The sequence below is a fragment of the Amblyomma americanum genome, chromosome 3 (genome assembly GCF_052857255.1).
Source record: "Amblyomma americanum isolate KBUSLIRL-KWMA chromosome 3, ASM5285725v1, whole genome shotgun sequence".
Lineage (NCBI taxonomy): Eukaryota > Metazoa > Arthropoda > Arachnida > Ixodida > Ixodidae > Amblyomma > Amblyomma americanum.
Genome location: NC_135499.1, coordinates 4684190 through 4708401, shown reverse-complemented (window position 1 = coordinate 4708401; position 24212 = coordinate 4684190). Strand labels below are relative to the sequence as shown.

The following is a 24212-nucleotide window of genomic DNA, read 5'->3' as shown; positions in this document are numbered from 1 at the left end:
GCGACATTACGTCGGCCAAAGTGAGACTCCAACTGCTCTTAACCGCCAACGCGTTCGGCGGCTTCGGCCGCTCTGACCGTGCTTGGAGCACGTCTCTATTTCGCGCCGAGTGCCCCAGCCGCCGCCGGCCCGGCCAGGCCAGTTAATTCGGCTCTGCAGCGAGGTGCGCGTTATGACGTCGTGTGCCTCCTCGGAGCACCGCCACGGCGAAATCACAAGTTCGCGGCCAGTAAAGAAGAGATTTGGAACCTGCAGAGACCGCGACTCCGCTCTCCTCCAACTGGTTTGTTTGTGGCTCCATTCAATAGCTTCGGCAGTTGGGCGGAGCTGTTCTCTTCGAGCTCTCGGCTAATTTAATCCATTCACAGTACACATCTCAAGTAGTACGTGCAAGTGGGCGAGAGCACCCGATCCAGTGGACCCCGTAGCTCCGGAAACGCGCGGAACCCGTTGAAGCACCGTGCGTCAGTTTTACTTTCAAGCCGCCAACTTTAAACGCGAGCGCCCTTGAGCACCCATCTGTTTTTTGTGGCAAAAAAAAATAAATAAATAACCTGGCCCTTGCAACCGTGAGAAACCTCCTTGACGCCGCCTGCTGCACCGCAACATGCAACAGCGCCTTTCAAGGAATCACAATCCATTGGCCCCAAAGCCTCGGCCAGCCTCCGATAGGCGTGACATGCTGACCTTGTCATCGCCCCTCACGACTCCCCGCACTGGGGTTAAGATATTTAATTAGCAACGGCTGCTCACTGAGGAAGGGAGAAACGACCCGCCGGCGCCTAACCTAAACATGCTCCCTCAAAAGCATCGCACGCTCTGTGGGGCTGAGGTCGCTGAAATGCAGGCCGGAGTTTTTGCGAGAATTTCGTTGGCGGGTTCAGGAGTGCGATCCATCGTAACGCTGGCAAGACGCCGGTGCAAACGTAAACGAAGCGACGGTAGCGACCCCCGATGGATGCCTTCAACGTGCAGTGGCGGTAGCTTTCGTTTCGGCTGCTGCTAGACCGTGCCGCTAGCCACCAGAAATCACGGAGTCTCCGTTTACGTCACGTTTCACATCACTCCGTCCTGTGACGTCATAAGAGGACGCCGTGACGTCAAAAGAGTGCGCCGAGTTTGAATCGGGGGGGGTCGGAAAAACTTTTTCAACTTCGAATCCAAATTTCCTTGAAATAAATGCATCTTTTGCTCCCGGACAAGCAGCAACAAAGCCACGAAATGCCGAACTATCACAATCTGCTAACAAAAAAAATTGATAGAGTTCTCCTCACTGTCCCTTTAAATACGAAATCTGATGTTTAGAAGCCGCCAAAACTGGCTTCTGGGAGGCTAAAGAAACTTACTTGGCCCAGTATGCATGCATGCAAGCAGATACGGTTAAAAAGCCCGAACAACGAGCTTTTAAGCTTCCATGACAGAGCACAGCATTCCCTCACTCAATCGAAACCCTAAATGTTTGCCCAGCTAAGAAGTCACAATGAGAAGAGCAGCCATTTGCCAGTGCGTCTTTAATGTGCCCGGCTAAACTTAGTTATAAATGCTACTAAACTATCTTTTTTCATTAATTTAGAAGAGATAAAGGTGAACACTACGTTTGTATTCCTTAAATACATTTTTGTATGCACGCGAGCCACCGCCTGCTGATGCTACTCAAGCTGGGAGAGCAGACGACGCGCCCATCCTAAAACGACCGCAGCGCCACCACCTAGGCAGTTGTATCGGCTGTCGACCGGAATGATGAACGGCACAGTCAGGGAACAATGAATACTGGTTTATTGCGGTCCGCACTTTTATAGGGCCATGGGGAGAGAAGGTGAGTGGTTAACAAGAGAGAAGAAAATGTGGCACGTTGCACATGAACAGCTGGTGATAACAGGCATGCACGGGCACTTAATACGATGCAGCGGTGAGGCGGCGATCGCGTGGGTCCGCTCCATTCTCTGGCATGCCAGCGCTGTTTTCCAACTGCTCCTATCTAAAAACGTTGACGCGCTGAGGTGAGAAAGCGGCCACTTATTGTGACCAGAAGTGAGCGCCACCGCTGAGGCGCAGCACGTGTCCAGGGGGCTATTGGGGATACCCTCTCCACAGATTCTGCGTGCTTTCCTATGGATGAGTGGCACACACAAAGAACATATGCAACCTTAGTCAGCGTCCAAACATCCCAAACTTTATATGTGCCTGTTTTATTTGTTTAACTGCCTAATTCTGAGCAAGTAGAAGCTTTCATACTGCTCACTGTACAAATACTTCGATCTCCAGCCCGAGAAACGAGTCATCTTCTCGAGCAGACTACGTACGGCGCTTGCCTCTTCGGCGTCTCGGAGAGAGCACCGGAGGAACATTCAGTGATTTGTTCCTTCGTCTCGCCAATTAACGAGCCATTTCATGACATCGTGCCACCAATAGCACACCCTGACCAAGAGACTGGAAACTCAGCGTACAGGTGTAAAACGATGTGCAGGACCGTCTTATGCATTCCCTCTGGAAGACTGCAGAGCCATGCTTTCAAACGTTGTCCTGAAATTTCCGGGCATTTCACTACCGTAAGAAATGCATAATTTTGTCTTAATATAAGACAAGTTCGTTGTGCCTGGTTGCAATAGCGGCTGCAAGACATGCAAGGAGCAGGTGTTACTCTTCAGCGATCCCAGAGACAGAATCTGGAACCATGGCAAAAGCCCATTCTCTGTACCGACCGTGTTTTCATGACTATAGTTGCAAAAAGCATTCAGACAGTGGTTATGTCAGCCAAACCAGCAAAGCCAAAGCCTGACCCCTACAACCTCACCATCGATGAAATGTTACTGCATCGCATTTCATGCACCAAGTACAAAGTGGATCTAACAGCGCGGTTTCTATGATGCTTCAAATTTCCAGCAGCGCGCAGTAACGCAAAACCGAAGAGCTGTGAAGCAGCTTTATGAAAACGGAGGGCACCGAGGACGTGTGCTTGCTGACAATTGACACTGCCAAGCTTGCCACAGTGTATACATGCTGCAGCCAAGAAAACCACACTTATGTGATGCTGGTTGTGTTTCGCTTCTAGCTTCTTGTTTTCGAAGTTTAACCATTCAAATAGACGGGTACTGGTTTCCCTAAGCGAGACCAGCGAACTGCTTATAATGTTTGACATTAATTTTCTCCACATAAACTTGAGAAATAGCGACTAAAAAGTTTCCTGCGGTTCTTACATCATGTACACAATTTAGAAATCATTTAATACACCCTTCAGTTTGTGCCATGACATCTGACAGCAGGCAGCAAAGCACAGCTTGAACATATGTTGGCAGCTGTATAGGCTTTTATTTGGTGCTCTCGCACTCCTATAAATGCATGCGACACAGTGCTCACTCGACTGCTCTCAATGATTAATATAATAGTGCTTCTCCTAAATATTAACTTCAAAGTTACAGGCAGCTGCTAGCATCATCAATTAATCAGTTACTTACATGGCATAGACTCAAATTACACCCCGGAATGTGGGTGGTGATGTAAAGGGACGTCCTGCCAACCAAGAAGAGTTGTTTCAAGCAGGCGAATGTCATATATTCAACAATATCAAGCGCCCGTACCAGACGCACCCATAGAAGGCCCCGGTACTGGTGCTGCCCCTTGCGGCCACATCGTGTGTATAAGTCACACTGACAGACCGCGCTTTGCACCACCATCGGATCACCTCTCCAACAAAACATTCATATTTGAACAGCGCAATAAAACAACGGGACACAACGAAGAATAGACACCAAAAGCGCTGACTCGCAACTAGATTTTTATTCACGGCAAAGGTCCCTTAAATACTAGGAACAACAAACACAAACAAGAGGGAAAAAGAAAACAAAAGAAAACACAAAAGCTAATAATCATGCCCACAACGGTGACAATCGGCACGAGCGCAAAGCTACACATCTTGGCCGGATAAGTAAATCATCTCTTTATCAGTAAGTGTGACAGAAGGGTCACTAATACAACTATCTGCTTCTTAGCGGATGTGAAAAGCCTCTAATATTTCACACGTTAGGCAGTCATTATGTTTACCTAAGATGACAGTCTTAGAAAACAGAGGGGTGCATGTACCTTCTCTCCAGTGACGGGCAAGGTTACAAGATGACTCATTCAATATCTTGGGACCTCTGGTGCTCACTTAGACGAGTGTTAACACAACGTCCAGTCTGGCCAATATAAGTCACCCCGCAAGTGCACGTTATCCTGTACACAACACCAACATTACAGGCCACAAAAGGGTGCTTATGGTTCGTCTGACAGCCTCCATTCTTTTTCTTAGCAGTTGTTGCTTTTGTCTTCGCTTCCACCTGCCTACACACACCTCTATGTTTCCTTGGCGCTGAAAAAACGACATCAACATTGTATCTCGCCGCCACATTCTTTAAACCATGCCCAACACCATGTGTGTAAGGCACCACCACAAACTTCTTTTTTTCCTGTTCAGGTTTATCCCCTCTCTTGATCCATCTTAGAAGCATATGGCATTCCCTGGAAATCACATTAGAGGGGTAACCGCTAGATTTTAACTGGCCAACTTGACACAAAATGCTTTCGTTGATTCTTTCCAGACATGACTTGTTCGTGGCAGATTTCAGGCTAGAAAAAACAATGCCATTTTTTACCAATTTTGTATGGCCTGATTGGTAATTTAGGAAAGGGGAGTATTCCCAACACACACCACGCGCTGCCAAGAACAGTCTTAAATCCAGTGATTGAAGCACCTCTTCTTTAGGAAGTTCAGTCGTGAAAGTTAGGCCCATAGCCCATTCTTTGAAAACCTTCAGTACATCTACCACGCTACGCGTCAAGTAACCCTTCTTAACAAAAACAATATAATTATCGACATACCGAAAGATTCTCAGAACTAACCCGTCACATCTACTGTCTATGGATCTGTCTACCCTGGCAAGGAACATATTGGCTAATACAGGTGCTACTTTAGATCCTATGCACACTCCATCATTCTGCCAAACAATTTCCCTTTCCATTCAATGACAGTTGAACGGAGGTAAAAAAACAGAATCTCTAAGAAGCTCTCAAGGGACACATCACATCTAGCAATAAATTCCATTTCATTGCTGTGATCAGCGATGCACATTTTAACACTTTTCATGAGCTCACCATGTGGTAGAGAATAATAAAGGTCTTGCACATCAATACTGAAAGCATCACACCTTCCCGGGTTATTAGATTTTAGAAAGTCAGCTATAGCTTCAGAATCAGAGATGTGAAAAGGATCCTCAATTATCAGACATGACAAATGCTTTTGAAGATAGCTAGACACGAAGAACTGCCAGGTGCCGCACTCAGACACAATATATCTAAAGGGAACATTGTCCTTATGCGTCTTCGCAGAAAAGAAAACCTGAAGGTGCAATCCTTTCGCACCCCTAACAGAAGCCGCGAGGCGTTGCAAGTTGTTTTCCTCCAAGAGACGAAGGGCACTTGCCTGACTTTGTTAGCTCTGAAAGTCACAGACTTGAAGTTCTTCGTTAAGGCTTGATGCGCTTTTTCTTTAAAGGTGCCAGCAGGGAGAACGGCGAAGCACCCTTCCTTGTCGGCGACCATTATTCTGAGGCCACTAGATGCTGCAAAGTCAACGAGCTTCCTCATGTGGCAGTAATTCCCTGGTTTCTCCTTTGTTCTTTTGAAAACATCGACACATTCCGAGATGCATTGAAACTGGCTTTCTTTGCCTGCCAGCCGGGATATTTTCTTAGACAAGGCAAGTTTCTCGATAGATTTCAACCGTGGCTCATATGCAAACTTCGGTCCCAACCTGAGAGTTCCAAGGTGTTCTTCCGGCATGTCACAGTCGCCCAGGACAACGACCTTTCCATGCTCCGCAACGTCCTTCTTCCTTCTCGGCAAGCCTGCGCGGACTGAGTTCCAGAGGAACTCTGTAATGAATTCCATCGTCCCACACCACTCCGAGAAACCTTGCTGCCGCCAGGTCCTGCCACAAATAACCCGTAGGTGGTCCTTGAAGAACCGTGCTTGACGCCACAATTTGGACATCATGATCGTGTATACTCGCCTCTTGACGGAACCGAAAAACCACACCCCATTTGAACATCAGGAGGGCAAAGCCTGTACCTGACATGCCAAGAGAGAACTCTGGCCCTGCACACACAGACAGTGATGATGGACACGATGACAGCGGGATTGCCTACTGGGAGCTGGTTAGAAAGATTAAATAGAGGGGAGCCCACAGTACTAGAAATACATTCAAGGCTGCGAACTGGGCGAGTTGGTGCTGATTCATATTTGAACAGTGCAATAAAACAACGGAACACAACGAAGAATGGACGCCACAAGCGCTGACTCGCAACTAGATTTTCATTCACGTCAAAGATATCTTAAACACTAAGAACACCAAACACAAACCAGAGGGAAAACAGAAGAAAACAAAAGAGACAAAAAGCTAATCATCACGCCCACAATGGTGACAATCGGCACGAGCGCAAAGCTACACATCTTGGCCGAAACACATCTTGAAAAGCGAAAGCTACACATCTTGAACGAAAACTCGAGAGAGGTCCTCGCTATCGGTCTTGCGTCAGCCAGCCAGCTGAGTAGTGTTTTGCACAGTTTCGGACACTGATTTGTGCGCCACTTTGCATTTTCTCATCAGAAAGCATCTCGCCGTTCCGTCGGTGACGCGTTTCCTTCCGATCCACCCATGTAACCCTTCCGTTCTTTTATTTGGACAAAACTGCGCTAACTGCATGCTCATCACTTGCTATTCACAGTTAAGTTGATGTGCTGGCGCCTCTTCACATGCAACGAAGCCACATGTGAGGAGCCTCCACTGCTACTGCGTCGCACGAAGATATCGGCACTGGCACACCGTTGGCGAGTTGGAATATCATTGACGCATGTAAAAATGTGGCCCCAATGTAATGCCTTCATGTATTTGGCGATAATGTCACAACGATTTCTATCAACAGCATTCGAACACGAAGTCCTCAGTCTATGCCAATGGGTCATCAAGAAGTGGGCGGGTGGTTATATACATGGGCGGTTCACTGGTCAGGCGGGCGGCAAAACCACTACTGCTCACGGTGAGAAGAACCCTGTCAAGGTTTAGAAAAACTGCTTCCTCCAGAATTTTATAAAAATGTGAAAAACAGCGGTGGTGTAGAGGGCCTAAAAAGTTAGTTCGTACTACCTAGTAATGACAGGGAAAGGAATTTTCGAAATGGTAAATTGTACTAACTTAAAGAATTTTGGGTAACCTCAGCAACTATCCTTGGCTAGGCAAGGATGTGGAGGCTCCTAACAAATCAAATACAGATGTCGGCCTTGTTCTCAGGGATGAGAAAGTGGCTCAGGTGTACCATACAATAAAGTGAAGCAGTGGGTCAGAATTTAGTTTCTAAAGAACACCTGCTTCTTTCAAATAGCTAAGAACGCAAGAATGTTAACAATTGCATTATCACCTAGGGGCAGCAGTGGGTGAAGAAGAATGCATTCATTATGAAATTGAGTAAAGTATTTCTTCGTTTTTAAAGTTTTGTATGCAAGAGCAAAATACGGTTTAGTGTAAGCAGGGCATGTAATGCGAAGGCAAGATAACCACAGGTCCTTGAGAGTGAGTGGATTCCAAGAGAAGGCAAGCGTAGCAGGGGGCGGCAGAAAGTTAGGTGTGCGCATGAGATTAAGTTTGCAGGACAGGGTTAATTGGAGAGACATGGGAGAGGCCTTTGCCCTGCAGTGGGTGCAGTCAGGCTGATGATGATGACGATGAAGGTAGTCTCCACATCTTTCACAAAGAGGTTTGTCTTGATTTTTCAGAAAAAAATTATGTGTAAGGTGTGGGTGCAATGCAAAGACAACATAAAATTACTTCTATAAAGCGTTACTGGTGCCTACAGGTCTTCCATTCATCCAGGACGGGCTTTACAAAGTGCAGCTTGTTGTTTTCCCATGAAGCCTGCAATTTTTCTCTCAGTTTATTTTGTACAAACTTTACACAGTCTTTATGAGGTATGTTTGCTTGTCTTGCCTTACCATTAAGGGAAAGTGCGGCACATGCATCGGTGCCCTCGTTCCCACTGATTCCCACGTGACTAGGGACCTAGTAGAATTTTACTGTACGCCCTAATGTATCAATGAGCTTTTATTACATTATATATTATGTCTCCTATTATGGGTTGGACCGCATTTCTGGAGTTTAGTGCTGTAATTACGCTGTAGGAGTCGGTGTAGACAACACTATTTTCAATTTTTTCTTCATTATTTTTTCTACAGCCATAGCAATAGCGTAACATTTTGCCATGAAAACTGAAGCGCACTGAGGCAGCCTCAACCTAACTGGAGAGAGTTCAGCGATGTACACTTCGTTTTATATGTTTTTGCAACTATACCATTCATGCTTCCCATTAAAAGTGCGTGGAACAAACCGTAAAACTCGCAAACCCTGGATAACTTCTGATATACACCATGAAATTAAACTTAAAGAAAAGCTCTACAGGATCTTTTTAAACACACGTTCTACAGATGACTTGAGTAAGTTTAATAAATTCAGGAATAGGTTAACAAAAAAGCTACGTCTGGCACGCACAGATTACTATGCGAAATTTCTCGAAGTTAAAAATGGTCGCCACGATTTGCTGTGGTCAAGATTAAATTGCTTACTAAGGCGCGAGCAAACGCGCCCTACCCCACGGACATTAAGGCTTGATGATAAAGGTATATCTGGGATAGAGCTAGCAGATGCCTTTAACAACTTTTTTAAAACCTTCTCTCATACCAAACCATCACATGATTTCAATATTAATACAATATTAATACAATATTAATACAATATTTTTGAACCCGGTTACGGCAGAAGTTATATCAGTCGTACAGAAACTTAATAACAGCCATGCCTGTGACATTGATGGCATTCAAATCAGGCCTGTGAAGCATGTTGTAGCAGTTATTGCCCCTGTTCTTGCGAACATATTTAATTTATGTTTTATTACCGGTATATTTCCTGACAAAATGCAAATAGCCAAAGTAACGATTCTGTATAAGAAAGGTGACCGCAACGATTTAGGAAATTATAGACCAGTATCTATACTCCCTATCTATTCGAAGGCTCTTGAAAAGTGCTACATACACGGTTGTCTCATTTTATTTATAAACATAACCTTTTGTCTCCAAATCAATCTGGATTTTGTAAAAATAAATCAACCGAATTAGCGTTACTTCAGCAAAAGGAATATATACTAACACAGTTTGAAAAGAAGGCCTTCGTTATTGGTGCCTTCGTAGACTTTTCGAAGGCATTTGATCTAGTGAACCACTGTATACTCCGAAAAAAACTTAAGAGTGTTATGGTATTCGAGGACAGACCCAGATGCTTCTGAGGTCATATCTATCGCACAGAAAACAAGCTGTATGCATAGACAATATGAAATCTGAACTAAAACGTGTTACTCCTGGTGTCCCACAAGGCAGTATATTGGGACCACTACTGTTTAATATGTATCTAAATGATATCTCTAACATTAACTCCGCTGCGAAATTTATTATTTATGCTGATGACACAAGCATATTTTTTACTGGAAATGATCTTGATCTCCTTGTTCAGGAATGCAATGAAACCATGACTGAATTACAAAAATGGTCTGAATCCAAATGTATACGTACAAATGATAACAAAACACAAGCTGTTATTTTTTGTCCTAAAAATAAAGTGCTTCCTTCCTCCATAAAGATTAAACTAAGCTTGCGGTGTATAAATTTGGTTGAACAATTTAAATGCCTAGGAGTAGTTTTTTCTGCCAACATGACTTGGAATCACCATGTGGACCATATAGCAATGAAGCTGGCTCAACTAACCAGGGTCATAAGTCGGCTGAGATATGTTATTCCAAGAAAAATAAAGCTACTTCTCTATAATTCCTTTTTCTACTCCTATTTAAACTACTGCCACTTAGTGTGGGGTACAGCCACGGATAGCTGTCTTCAACGTACCTATATTCTACAGAAAAAGTTCCTTCGTCTTATTTACAATGTCCCCTGGGACTCTTCAAGCGCAGATCTCTTTTTAGAAAGTGGTGTGGTAAAAATTCACAACTTGTACAAATATCGTCCAAGTATCCGGTTTAAACTTGAAACACGCAGGAATGTAAACTACATACGTAACTTTGCTGAATTACATGCCCGAGAAGCCAGCTACACGACAAGGTATGCGGAGACTTGGGTGGTGCCGGCTCCTCGAATAAATTCAGGCAGAGAACGCCTGCAATTCAGTCTTCCTTCCCTGTTAAATACATATGCATATAATAATTTTGACCTCTTCAGTTCATCAAAAAAATCTTTGCGTGCTATGTACGTTGACATGTAGAATATGTTTATTCTTTTTCTTTGCTAATGATCTGTGTTTGCCGAGTGCGAATGTCGATTCAATATTGTATAATGTTGTTTCACTTTATTTTGTAGTTACATTATTGTATACCTGCCTTTGTTTTATAAGCCTTGCTGTCAAGCCGCTGCCAAGCTAAAGGGGGCTGCGGCTTTGTCAAGCTGTATCTTACAGCTTTTTCTGCGCCTCCGCTGTTTGTACCTCTTCAAGGCAGAAATAAATTTGATTTGATTTCAAAGACAAGATTCGATAACGTCACTTTATAGACCTCCTGCATGTTTGTAAACAAACGAGGTGGCGCTGCAGTCGCTAGCGGGCTCGTGGTAGGCAAAAGGTCGGGGAGTAGCGTTGCGGATAGGTGTTGAGCGCAGGTTTTCGAGGGTTGTAGGTGCGTTTCAGTTTCTGCGAATCATAGCAATGGTTGATGCTTCCAACTTAGTAATTTGTCGAAGTACACGAGCTAGCGTTGGCCACGTGCGGCGTATTCAGAGAAATAGTTTGCCACTGTGTATTGCATATATGGTTAGTAGTAAACATGTAGAAAGCGTTCCTGCCATTGATTTATATGGTAGGCATTGAATAAAATAAGTTTTGACACTCTGCACTAGCCGGAATGATTTTCCTTCGGGACAGTAGTGAAGGGAAGTGCTGGCGTTGCTTCATCGGTGCAGACGTGTGCTCATCGTCTGTTGGCATACGTGTCGCGCTGTGCAAAAAGTGGGGACATCTTCGTGTCCCTGATCTCCCCTGTCTCGCTTAGCGCTGTTTTTAGCCTCATGACCACGCATCAGCCAGGCCGACTTGTCCTCTTGTTAAGCTGGTCGATTTGGTGAAAATTTTTGATTTCTAGAATTATTTTCTTTCCTAGCCTTGGAGTCGTTTCGTGAAGAAAAATTAGAGCAAAATATTGAGTACAAATTTATAAATTACGCTTTTTAGATGTGTGGTCGTCAAAAATTGCGAGGTAATTTCTTTGATTTCAGTGCCACATTTCTTTGACCAAAGCAAAAGCGAAGAGGCCATAAACGAGGGAATAATTTTTTTTAAGGTTCGTTTTCTGACCTCTCACATTTTCTGCGACTGGATCACTCACCTTCGTAATTCGCATGAAAATCAAATGATTACTTTTGTCGCAAACTATTCTTGAGACGTTGAGGAGTGTCATAGATCTCTCGATATTTTCTCCTACCCGTGCAGTACTGTGTTATTTTTTTTTAAGAAACGTTTTCATGTAACTATGCATGCATAAGTACTGGTCATCTAGAAAAAGAACTAATCGCGTCATCATACAGAACAGGGCTTTGTGTACATGCTGGCATAAAAAAAACTGCGCACTATCCACTCAATTATTTAAGACCTTGGGGTGACTTGACGAGGGTGTTAATTATAATTACACAGAACTGCACCAGGTATAGCTATAAATAAAAGGAATTACTGAAACTAGCGTAGGAATTTCATATTTGCACAAAGTTTAGTTACATATCGCATGCATAAATAACGAAAACACTTTTCATTGCCGCGTCCCCTCTCAACCTTGTCACGTGTCTGTTAGTAGCACGCCTACAGCTGCTTCTTTCCAAACAAGCTTCGTAATCATGTACTACCTCATGAAACATGACATGCATGATGCAATGAAAAAGCATATGGCGTTTAGCACACTTAAGGTACGCTATTCTAAGCACACCAATGCGACCGCGCAAGATTGACACAACTTACCACACTTCTTTCTACTCGAATGAAATAATTACGTCGCCATATCAAGAAACTGTTTCAAGTAAATATCAAATGCCATAAAACGCGCCATTGAAACATGCTGTGCTATTAACAAAAGAACACATTCGTTGGGGGCGAGCGAACCTGCCGGCACCCCGTGCACTCCGGCTCAAGGTGATAAGTACGTATGCAGCTACATATGTCTTTTTTTTTCCTTGAGCAATTATCAGCCTACTATCCTGATGTTCAGGTGAATAAACACAGTAACTTGCATGCTATTAAGTGCATTGAGAGGCAGTGCCTATTGACTCCCAGACTTCGCGCTTTACTACCGTGGCCCAATGCCTGTTAGCCAGTTTCCGAATGCGGCAATTATGTGCGAGAAACCTATCGAGGCTAATTTAAATTTTTTTATGCAACTATGCGGATCAGCAGTGACGCAGCTGGTCAATACATGCTGCTTCTGCAGTGCACAGGCTTGAAGCAGCTGCCGGTAACTACGGTAGCTGCGGTAGGCACGGGCAAGCGGAACCTGTTTTGCCTACCATGCGAAAGTCGCTGCTAACATCAGCGCCACTGCATCTTGGTGACATTGCGGGGTGGAAGAGGTCTATACCTTAGCTAACTTGCTCTTTCTGCAACAACGAAGAAAACAAAAAAGACTGATTTTTTTTTTTCTATAAGGTCATGAACAACAATAGTACACATCAATAAGCAGCAATACATAAGTGAACCCACTTCACGTGTTACTCGGGGTAAACATTGCAGGCATGTAAAAGAGCAAAAGTTTTCTAAGCAATGCTATCAGCATTCCTTCTTCCTATCCACAGCGGAGGACTGGAACAAGCTACCAGATCATGTAGTGCTCGCATCAAGTGTAGATATGTTCTTCGCCGCTGTTTCTGAGTTGTTAAAAGTATAGTGCCTGGTGTAATGTGCTTTTGCCATTTGTGTTAAATATGGTGTTCTCCCATTGCTACGTTTAGTTGTATCGAGATTTTTAAGCATGTTTGTATTAAGCAGATTAGTGCCACTTTAGAAGCGTTTAAACATACCAGCAACTGGATGGTGCTTGTGTTTTGTTGACTTTGTTCGCCCTTTTGCTGTGTGCACTGCCCTTGTTACGCCACTCCTATCTTGGTCCTGACCAGACGATAGTTTCTGTAATAAATTAATTAATTATTAACTTAACTAATTAATATCCCTTGTATTACTGCACTCCCAACGTAGAATGCAGCTTCAGGACCATCTGTGTAGAAGTCTGTCTACTACTTGCATTCTTCAGTTACTGCAAAAAACACTTGTTGTATATGTTACTGTGAGATTTGCATTTCGTGAATGTATGTCAATGTAAAATCGCATACAGCAGAAAAAGTGTACCAAGGTGGCAGTTGTCTCTCACAAGTCGATAAGCTAGAAGATATACATGCAATTTGCAGGTCATCGACTTAGACTGAATACATAATGAACTGTGGAATTATTCCGGCTAAGGAATTCATTTTTACTACAAACAGTACGGTACTTAACGGCAAATGCGTAGGTTTTAGAAATCGACGAGCTTAAAGGGGTCGAATGTGTAAAACTTAAAGGTAAAGCATGCAAACTCCTTTTGGGCTAGCATTTGAAATTGTGACATAATTTCCAATTAAAATCATGATGGCCTTCAACCTTCTCTGCAGCACACAGCGTTAAGCAGGGGGCGCATCATGACGTCATCAAAGGTACCGCTACATTTCCAATGCATAGACACTTGCTTGTAAAGAAAAAAAATCAATGCCACTGAAGGCAAAGGCCATCGAGCATTGTGTCACAGTATCCAACATTTGAAATCTTACCTTCGTGACATCATGCCAAGCTTCGTAATCCTCCGGTGCTGTGCGGAGATGCCAAAAATTTAATTGCCGATTACATCACTATTTTAAATGTTAGCCCAAAACGACTTGACACGCTTTACCTAGAGCCTGTATAGATTTGAACCCTTGAATATCATGGAATTCTCAAAAAGTGGTCCGGTTGCCCTTCAAAATGCACCCCCGAGGCACACCATTCTCCCGAGTGAAATTCTTCGCAAAGGTAGCACCGAGACAAACTTGAAATAAACGGTTAGACAGGAAGTCGCTCAAATATTTCACCATCCTTTGCGGATGCCAAGTGCTGCAAGGACACGAAGAATCCCGAACCTTGAGGTTGTGTCATATGCCTTCTCCACATCGAATAAGACCGCAAGGCAATGTTATCTGCATATAAATGCTTCTTGGACTGTGTTTTCCAGGCGGACAAGATGGTCAACTATGGAGCATGTTTTTTTTAAAACCGCATTGGTGGATATCAAAAAGCTCAGAGGAGTCAAGAATTAGCATTAGATTAATACTGAGAACATTTTAAAAGATTTGACAAGATAACTTGTAAGGGTTATAGGCCTATAATCACCAGGGGAATTTGGCAGCTTTCCTGGTTTTCGAAATGGAACAATAATGGCTTTTTTCCAAGCCTTTGTGTTTTTCCTAGTACCCATATATTTTTTTTTTTTTTAGTTTAAAGGAAATTCTACAAACAGTTCAGATAAATGGGCCAGCATTTCGTAATGAATTTCATTGGGTCCTGGTACAGTCTGTTTACCTGTAGACAGTACTCTATAAATTTCTTGAAGTGAAATTAAATGCTGTTTTCTTGCAGTGAAATACAGTGTGGACCATACGAGGTCTACATTATTGCGTAAATAAAATAAAAAATTTCTTACCACATTTGTGTGGTGAGGGCCTAAACTGGTTTCCTGCAGACGTAAAGCAGCCGGAGAAATTGAGTTTCGAGATGTCTTTTATGTCACTGTAAAAGTCCTCTGCAATTCCATTGTATTATGAAAGCCATATTAACGTTGTGTATCTATGAACTGAAAACTAGATTAACCTGGTTTTGGCCCCGTCACTCTGGGCTCTCCTTTAATGATCAATACAAGGAGTCCCGCTGTCCATCCGATGTGTATGGCACAGAGGTACCTTGGGTCCTGTCCATCACCTCTTCAGAGGCATTGGATGACCGTGCAGAAGGCCCTTGGACGTTAGAGTTAGACCTCGACCTAGGGAAGAGGTCTTAAGGCCCGCCAACCTAGGGGTTTGTGTAGCCTGCTTTGGGAGTGGTGGAGCAGTGTTAGGTAATCCAACTAGGGGCACGGATGGCCCTGCTGCAGGTTAACTGTGTGGTGCCTGAACAGACACCAAAGGTCGGTGTGGTGCGTCGTGCCCACACACCACATCGGCAATGCTGGTTTTTGCGATGAAGAACATGTTCAACAGTGCAAATCACCTTCTCGCTTCTTTGAATGAAATTTTTTTCTCTAGTTCTTAGCGTGACAATTTCTTTTTCCTTCTTCCAGGACAGACATGCCCTGGAGTTTGCAACTGAATCTTCGCAGTTTTCTCAGTGTGGCATGGCGTCACATTCCTCAGAAGGGTGAACCTTTGAAGCGCATTTCACGAAGTTCTGCGGCCACAGCAAATCCGTGAGTGGGAGCCAAACCTCTGGTAATTGAAATATATGCAGGAGTTGGGCATGTAGTGTCTGACGTTAACTTTCAGGCGACGTGCTGGTGTTAAATGTGAGAACCAAGTGTTTTGCATTTATTTCTTTATTATACTTGCAGATATTGATCCGGTGAACATCAATGACATTTTGGTCGGTGAGCCCTCGAAGCATTTCAGTTCCTGTTCAGTGAACAAAGTCAGTCTCAGAGATTACACCTCACAAGACTATATTGAGAAATCGATGGGAAGTGATAGAGAGAGGCATGTCCCTATGGACACAATTTTTGCGAATTTCAAGAACTGGATGTTTTCATGCAGTTCTGATGCCGTGTGGCCAGGGCTTGAGGCTTCTATTAAGTACTTTGACACAAAGAACAGGGGTATGTTTATGGCTTGTTTTCTTTGTGCGTTTGTGTGCTTTCCTTCCATAGATGACAAGGAACATGTAGAATGCTACCTTCTTTTTGGGAAAAAATTCAGCTGATTTGTTCTGCCCTCTTTCAAGAGAACGATCATTTCTGGATAGGGGATGAGCCATATCATTCAGCCACGGTGCCTGCCAGTCACCCATCATGAAGCCAACAGAGGGACGGGACTGGAACTTACATGCAAGTCCTGCCCCCACCAGGGTTCGCATTCCGAGTTGGTGTCAAAATCAAAAGCGTCATAAACTGCCGCAGCAGCCACACCTGATTGGTCGAAATGCCGGAAGCGGATGTGGTGGTTCGGATGCAGCGAAAAGGATCGGAAGAAACTGGACAGTGACGTCGAACACATATTGTATGCAGCAGATGCTCAAGGACAGCCAACATGGCGGCGCACTCTGAAGTGGAGCCTCTAGCTTCGAAGTGAACTCGACAATATTACTGCGTTTTTCGGCGTGTGAACTGGCTATAATCTGGGTACGGGATTTCGCTTCATCTTACCTTGCCTATAACAAATTGGGTGGACGATAGATTTGGCTTGTTTTTTTATTTCATTGGGCGATTCGGTAGCTCCTAGGCCTAACAAGCACAGGTTTGTTGAAGAAATTGTTCTCTTCATTCAAACCGGATGGTGCCACTATCATCAGAGTTATCGCGTCTGCGTAAGTTGAATGATGCAACATAAACCATGATGTCCTGCAAAATGTTTGCGTTTACTGCACGCAGACATGTATTTTCTATTTTAGAACTCCCTACTGGCTGTTGAATCGTCCTGCATCATGATCGTGTGTTATGCCTGACAGCGTGAAAGCGCTCAAGTGCACGGATGGTCAGTCACCAGTGGCGCGCTACTACACCGACGCGTTTGACATGCCAGAGGTAGTTTTTGGTGTCCCTTACAGCTCTCAATAGCTGCGGTGGTGTGGTTCTGCATTGAGCTCGGGAGTTAGATTGCAAGTTAGTTTTCAGGTGTCAGTGTGGGCATGCCTGCACTTCGTATCATGGCAAACCTATGAAAACTTCATCTGCAAAGTCTCCCAATGCATATTGAAGAGAAACACGCCAAGGAGATTTTTTTCAGCTCATCCCTTTTATTTATTTGCTGTAGAAAAATTAAAAACCTAACAGCGGCATCTCACAATCTTTGCAGTGACTGCATAAAAGGAATGAAAAAATTAAATTACCATCTACGATGTTGCAGACGGCAAGTCGTCACGGTGTCTTGGCTCAGCACGGCATGGAGCACACATTTTGCGCCGAGTGAGCGCATGCCACAAATTTTCCTTACCGTTCACTTTTACCCTCAAGATAAATGTAAAAGGCCGTGTTGTGCGAACAAGCTAGCTGCCTTTTACTTACCATCATCGATCGATGGCTGTAGTGGCCGCCTTCTGTCACTGAAAAGCCGTACGTAGTTGCGTACAATATTTTTGTCTGTAAGCACATCTCCGGCCTTCACAGTGCACAAAAGAGTACCTGAACTATTGTTTCTATCTGTTGAAGTCCATTGGGTAAATAAAGCAGCTTTGATATTACCCCTTTACAGTGGATTCCGATGCGCAATTAAAGTTGTGGCTGAATTTTTCTTCTGTCACATTGGTCGTGTTCCCTTTGACGGCAAAGAGCAATAGCACCGCTGGACGTTTCACTGCGGCAACCACAATGCAGTGACATCCTGCCGCCACTCACAGTCGCAACCGAACCAAAATCCGCTTCCGGCGTTTCGACCAATCAGGAGTGGCCGCTGCAGCAGATTATGATGCTTTTTATTATGACACACTCGAAATACGGCCCCAGCAGTACACTCCCAGTATAACCTAACATGGCGCAACACAGGGTAGTTAGCCACACAAGGTTAACCATACCACCTGGAAAAGAAAAATAAAGAAGGGAGTAGGAGACAGGAGAGTTGTAAAAAAGGGATAGGAAAGTGAAAAATGCACGAGAGGATAGGAAACGGCGGCAGCTGATTTCTCCGGTTGGCTCAAGCCGGAGGTGCCATCTACAGGAAGCCGAGGCCACAGTGGCATGTCACCTCTGCCGAGGGGCCTTAAGGGTCCAAACACTCGGCATTACCTCCAGGTCCAGGATCCCCTTTTCAGCAGACACGGCGCTGCCATGCACGGCTAAGCGTGGGTGCTCGGGGTGCATGGTGTTGCACGGTATACACAAACACGTGCTTTAATAGATGCATCCTGCGGGGGCCGCCCAGCTGAGTGGCGGGTTTTGGTGCATGGCTACTAATGAGACACCATGATTCTGAGTACGAGCTCACTGGCTGCATTGGTCCCTTTTGTAGCCCTGCAGCCCAGCTGACGAAGATGACGGCATGCCCCAGCACGCTCAGCTGGCGTACGCCATGTCCGGCAGCTACGCTATTGGATGTCAGCCATGTGCAGTCTTGGGTTGCCGACGGCTCCGCCCCATCCTGGCTGAGCGAGTCCATTTTGAAATATATTTCTCAACACCAGGCACCGTCTGCTTCTATGGGATTCTCCTCCCACGAACTTGTCCCTGCGGACTTCGAGCTGTCCCGCCTCTGAACCCGGCCTGCACCTGCATCAGCCTACATCTACCGCTGCATGGAGCTAGAGCCCCCGGCTGCCTTCGACGCCTGCCACACATCCTGTAAGAAATGGTGGCAACCTCTTCCTACACTGCTTTGTCACTTCTGTTGTTCCTGCCGCCACCACCATTCGAGCACGACGTCTCTGCGCTCAAGCTTCCCGAATTGTGGCAATAAAACTCAGAACTCTGGTTCCTCACCATCGAGTCCATGTTTCACCTACGTGGCATTACGTCTCAGAAGGTCATACAATCATGTTATTGGTGCTCTCATCCTGTCCTCACTATGGTTGTCTGACAAAATTTGCGCTCCCTGCCTGCCAACCACCCTTATGACCACCTACCGGTGGCGCTCGTGTGGTGCACTTCTGAACAGGAACACCTGCTTCGGTCGGAAGACTTCTGTGATTGCAAGCCCACGGAGCTTCTGCATTGCAAGATGCACCTGGCTACCCACCATGCTCCATCTGTCGACACATAGCTGCTGCGGGAACTGTTCCTACAATGCCTTCCTGAGCAAGTGCGCTAGATCCTTAGCGTGTCAACAGCACACCTCGTTTCACTGACTCAAATGGCCGATTAACACATGAACACCTCGTTTCTAGCATGTCTGCGGCTCACTGTTCCTCTGCTCCTGCCCCATCAGCTCGACCAGTCACCGGCAACGGCTTAGGCCAGCTAGTCATCTCCATCGCAGCGATCAGCCATGAGATCGACAAGCTGACTGCCGACAATACAATCCTGTGAGCACATCGTGCCGGCGCCTCATACCAGTCTTGGCACTATGAGGCACTCCGCAGGGAAGGCCGTTCACCCCGGTCTCATCACCCTAGCTCGCCAGTGCTCACAACCCTGTGATTTCCCGAGCAGCCGCCGTTCTTGGGATACACCGCTGTCTACATCCCCAGCCAACCTTATCATGGCCAGTACATGTGCAAGCCAGAAGTCTTCCCCAGCTCCGACTCCCCTCTGTTTCTGATTTCAATGTAAGCCACAAATAACAACTCATCAAGTGTGAGCACAGCTCCGGCAGCCATTATGTCAGCCATGCCTGCTACCCTTTTACCATCAAATGCTCTGTCACCCGTGGAAAAGCGTTTGCATCCGCCGCTGCCACTGCCAAGGAGCAGCAAGCTTCCACTACTTCTGCTTCGAGATCCTGTGCAGAAGTACCTACTCCCCTTCAGTCTTGCTCAACACCCGGAGAGCGTTTCTATGCGGCCCATCAACTAACCTCGCATCTGGAACCAGTGGCGCTGACAGCCCTGTCTTCTCGTCCACCTTGCACGACTGGCTTCTTTCCGCCAATACAAATTCTCCCGACCACCAAGAAGGTGCAACTTCAGCAGCATGCTCTGCACTTGCCACCACACACACGCTGCCCGCAGTTGCTTTTACTGTTCCAATGCACAGTCCCCACCTGGCTTACATCTTCCACATCACTATCTTCCGGAGGCCGGCTCACTACAGGCTCCTTTCACTGTGCTATTGTTGCACCAGGGCGTTACCTGTCCACTGCACCAATTCAAATGACCTTTGTCGCCGACGTTGTTCACCTGCCTACCGTGTTTCTCCTTGCCACTCATGCTCGGACACCTGGCATCAAGTCCGTCCACCTTGATGTCCATCGCCTCAGCCTCGGCCGCCATGCTTCAGCCTTCACTGGCTGCCCGAAGCCTGATGACTTCACCTGCAGCTCAGCATGGCATCGATTTTTTTCTTGTCAATGGACTTTCCATAATGTCTCCTGCTCCTCCCTGCACGTCACCTCGCCATGCCGCTCTTCTCACTCATGGCTTCCATGCTAGAGTGGGGGGCCCTGTAGCATGCTGCAGCAGCCCGGCTGAAGAAGACGACGGCATGCCCCAGCACGCTTGGCAGGGCACCGTCTTGCCTTGCTGACGGCTCCGCTTCCTGCTGGCAGAGCAAGTCTTTTTCGAAATATATTTGTGGGCACCAGAAACCTTCTGTTTACATTTTGGCCGGACGTCTCCTTAACAGGTGCCCACCCACTGGAAAGGGTATGACAATATCAACCTCATAATTAGCATTTACAACTGCAGAGACAGCACCTTCACACCAAAATTTTTAATGTGCCTTTTCCAGCCCCAAACACACCGCTTTGAGAACTGAAGGTTCTCAAAATCATGCCACTGAAAGGAGGAAGCTGGATGATTCTAGCGCAGAAGCCAGCTCTTCGGGAAGATCGATAACGGAGATGACATTGTCAGCTTCGCTTCAACCAGAGCCTGCTCAGGTGAAGTGGGCCCAGCTTGAAAATGCTGAGAAGCTATGAAATCCCACATCAACACTGAATGCCCTCAAGTCTTCACAGAATACAATAAGTTCATTTGGGGCGTTGGCAAGTTAAGATTTGTTAATGTCCTGTACCCACTGCACAGAAAAACAAGGAAGAAAATGGCCGGTGCAGATCACCTCGCATTTTGTTTCATATGCAGTAACAGTTGGTTGGAATATATCAAGGATGCAAAACTAAGATCAATTCCCCCCCAAAAAAAAAAAAAATCGTATTAGATATGCTGACCTTTCAATCTGATATTGCCAACAGCTTAGTTGGCCTGCCACAGAGTGCTACCGAAAAAGTGCAGCCGACCAAGCAGCCCATGGCTCTGATCATGTGCCGACAAACACAATGCGCTACAGTGGGTTGAATCGCTGGCACATGAGCAGGCAAAACATGGTGTGATGCAGGCGTGAAGGTTGCACAGCAAAAAGACAAGTTTGTTGCAGGAAATGCAGAGCTTTTCTCTGTCCATGAGAAATGATTGTTTCTTTATCACGAGCAGAACACTAAACAGTAATTCTATGAAGTGCTTTTTGCAATTTTTAAGTATTTATTAATGTCTAAAACGGCTATAAAACTAACTCGTATGAATGCTTCTGTACAAAAGGCTGCTCCGAGGCATTGTGTCCACAAATGTCAATATTTTTGGGCAGTTTTTTGAACTTCAACTCCAGCAGGTCTTCTGACCATGATTAACAACAAAAAAAGATTTCCTTTCAGCAGATATAATCTGCGCCTGCACAGGTAATACACATCTGCTCTAGCTGACTTCTATCCTCCAGAAGTGCCACCAAATTTGATTTTTCAGACCTTTTCACAGTTCCCAGAGAGCCCAAAAAATCGTTCGACGCCTCACAAAGCCCACTACTTGATGCCCGCACGAATAAAACACCCTGGCACTGCCTTTGTACATTCGCTTATAATCACTATAATGTTGGCTTTTTGCCAGAACAACTACTACCTGCAATGAACGACTTCGCAATGCAAGATCTGCATCAGCTGAAGCACACACAAAAAGGGTCTCCAATTCCAGAGCGAGCCAAGTGCTTGCTCACCATCCAGGTCCCAGTATATGCCTGTCACGGAGGTGACTGTTGCCCCGTTATCCCTTTGCCCACCAAATAAGGAAACACTGAACAGCAATAAAATGCAACCCTATATAACCAAAGCTTGATAATGTTAGACAAACTGCAATTAGTCTTCATTATTCAGCGTAAGCACGTGATGATCTACATACAGGACATCAGCACTCAACTATCAGCTAAAACTAGGGTCCCTGTATAAGGCATGGATTTTGACAAACCAGTTTACTAAGTCGTCAGCGTGAACGACAGCAAGCAGTGCAGCTAAAACACAAATCCAAGAATACAGTTTCCCTAGACTCTCTACCAGACGCTACCAGCAGACTGGTAGCAATGGTCATGACCAGATCCTCGTCGCCAGTGTTAGCACAGAGCTAGCTGGGCAGGTAGGCAGCCGAGAACAATGCAGGAGCAGGGGCTGCCTACCTGCCTACACAGCATCTCGCTCATTGTCAGACACTTCACCTCCACAGGGTCGAAGGGTGGGCCTAAGCCTTGATGAGGGCACTGTGTTGGCCCACAAAAGAGCACAGCGGTGTTATAGAATAAAGCAGTGCTGTCATTTAAGAACTCCGAGGAACACAGCAAGCCCCACAGACGAATGAGGATCGAGGCACATGCAGGGTGGAATGAACTGTGAAGGCACCCACCAGAAGAGGGGGCGGAGCTCCACACACTCCGTCAGGGCAGCCGGGGCGGATACTGTAGCAGCAGCAGTGGGGGGGCCCTTGCAAACCAAAGAGGAGCTGCTGGCACCACTGGACGAAGTGGATGGGACAGACAAGTCCATACCTGTGTGCAGGCAGGCATGGAGTAATCTCTCAAAACCAACAGCAGGCCACTGCAGCCGAGACACTGCCAAGCTCACACCACCTTTTTAGCTGAAAACCTTCAATTCCAGCTGGAACGGCACGCTTCTAGCTGGATTACCGAACCGGACATTGTGTCCAGCTGGAACAGTTCTTGCTTCCAGCTGGATAATTTACATTTCCAGTTAGTTCCGACTAGAAAGTTGGATTTTTCTACCACTCCCAGCTGGAAGTAAGCACCCCTGACGAAAGTCCGCCGAGTGTCCATTTTCATCTGAGGGTCCCGGCGACCCCCAAGCAGCCTTTCTGGCACGGTGCGGTAAGCTCCACAGCACGGCTGCTGGACCCCAAGGATGCAGCAGCCCCATCTTAATAGAGATGACATGCATAATGCCCAAACACTGTGCGATGTCGGGGTAAAAATAAAACCAGTGCCACCCGTCACAGCTTTGGGGCTTTATACCCGTACCACCTGAAGCACAACAGCAGCATCCTGATGACTCCTCTTCCCCGTAAACTGCAAACTGCTCACCTCTGTTGCATGCTTACCTGACTGCAAAGTGTTCAGCCGCATTTCTTGCTGCTGCACTTTTGCACAAATGCAAAACCAGCCACTGGCTCATACAGGTCTACGAGCCAGTTCTAACTTACAGGCTCCCCTTTTCTCCCAGGCAGTTTACATGCTGTATGTACCTCCTATTTTTGTCTGCATTCAAAATAAGTATGTACCATTCTTTAAATGCTTAGTATAGTAAACTTAGGTGCATAGATACAGGCAAATAAATTACTCTAAACTTGTCATAGACCAGGTATGTTATTAATGCGTTAGCATTAGAAGAGTCTGTGCAAGCTGAAATGGCGACCACCTTCTGTCAGTAGCACGGTGGGCAGGCTGCCAACGGGGTTACGAACTTAGTGTACTACTTTGGATATAATTAACCTTAGTATGCCACCTCTGATATAACGACCTTTCAGGTGTTAACCTTGGAAATAAAGAACCTTAGTATGCCCCCTCGGATATAATAAACCTTCATAAGTTAACTTTGGATACAACAAACTTAAGTGCGCTAACCTCGGATATACCAAACCTAAGCATGCCACCTCAGATCTAACAAACTTTCGTGCATTAACCTTGGATATAATGAACTTTCATGTCTGGACCACGGATGTAACAAACTAATGGTGTCTTCGGCTGATGGCACTCGGGGAGTTTTCCACGCACTCGTGCGGTGCCCCACGTTCGGCTGGATGCCACTCGTGCAGTGCCTTACGTTCGGCTGGGACGAGCACGACACGAGTGCGTGCCACCGCGCCACCGTGGAGACTGACGGTGGAGCGCGGTGAAATCCCATCGTGCAGTTCGCGCTAGCAGACGTCGCGGGCGGACGATGCTGTTGGCACAGACAATATCACTACACAGTGGCCG

General features: G+C 45.8%; 1 protein-coding gene across 13 annotated transcripts in view; it reads right to left on the bottom strand.

Annotated features, from left to right (window-relative positions):
* The window catches only part of LOC144124427 (ubiquitin carboxyl-terminal hydrolase 4-like), a 176210-nt gene that overhangs the window by 144347 nt on the left and 7651 nt on the right, over positions 1-24212 (bottom strand). For 8 of the 13 annotated variants that reach the window (XM_077657065.1, XM_077657067.1, XM_077657063.1 and 5 more), the window contains exon 2: positions 22628-22769. In XM_077657065.1, the coding sequence (XP_077513191.1) occupies positions 22628-22767 (140 nt within the window). In that variant the 5' untranslated portion in view covers positions 22768-22769. The remainder of the gene's footprint in view (positions 1-22627; positions 22770-24212) is intronic. The other 5 variants (XM_077657068.1, XM_077657073.1, XM_077657071.1 and 2 more) reach the window with 1 other exon arrangement.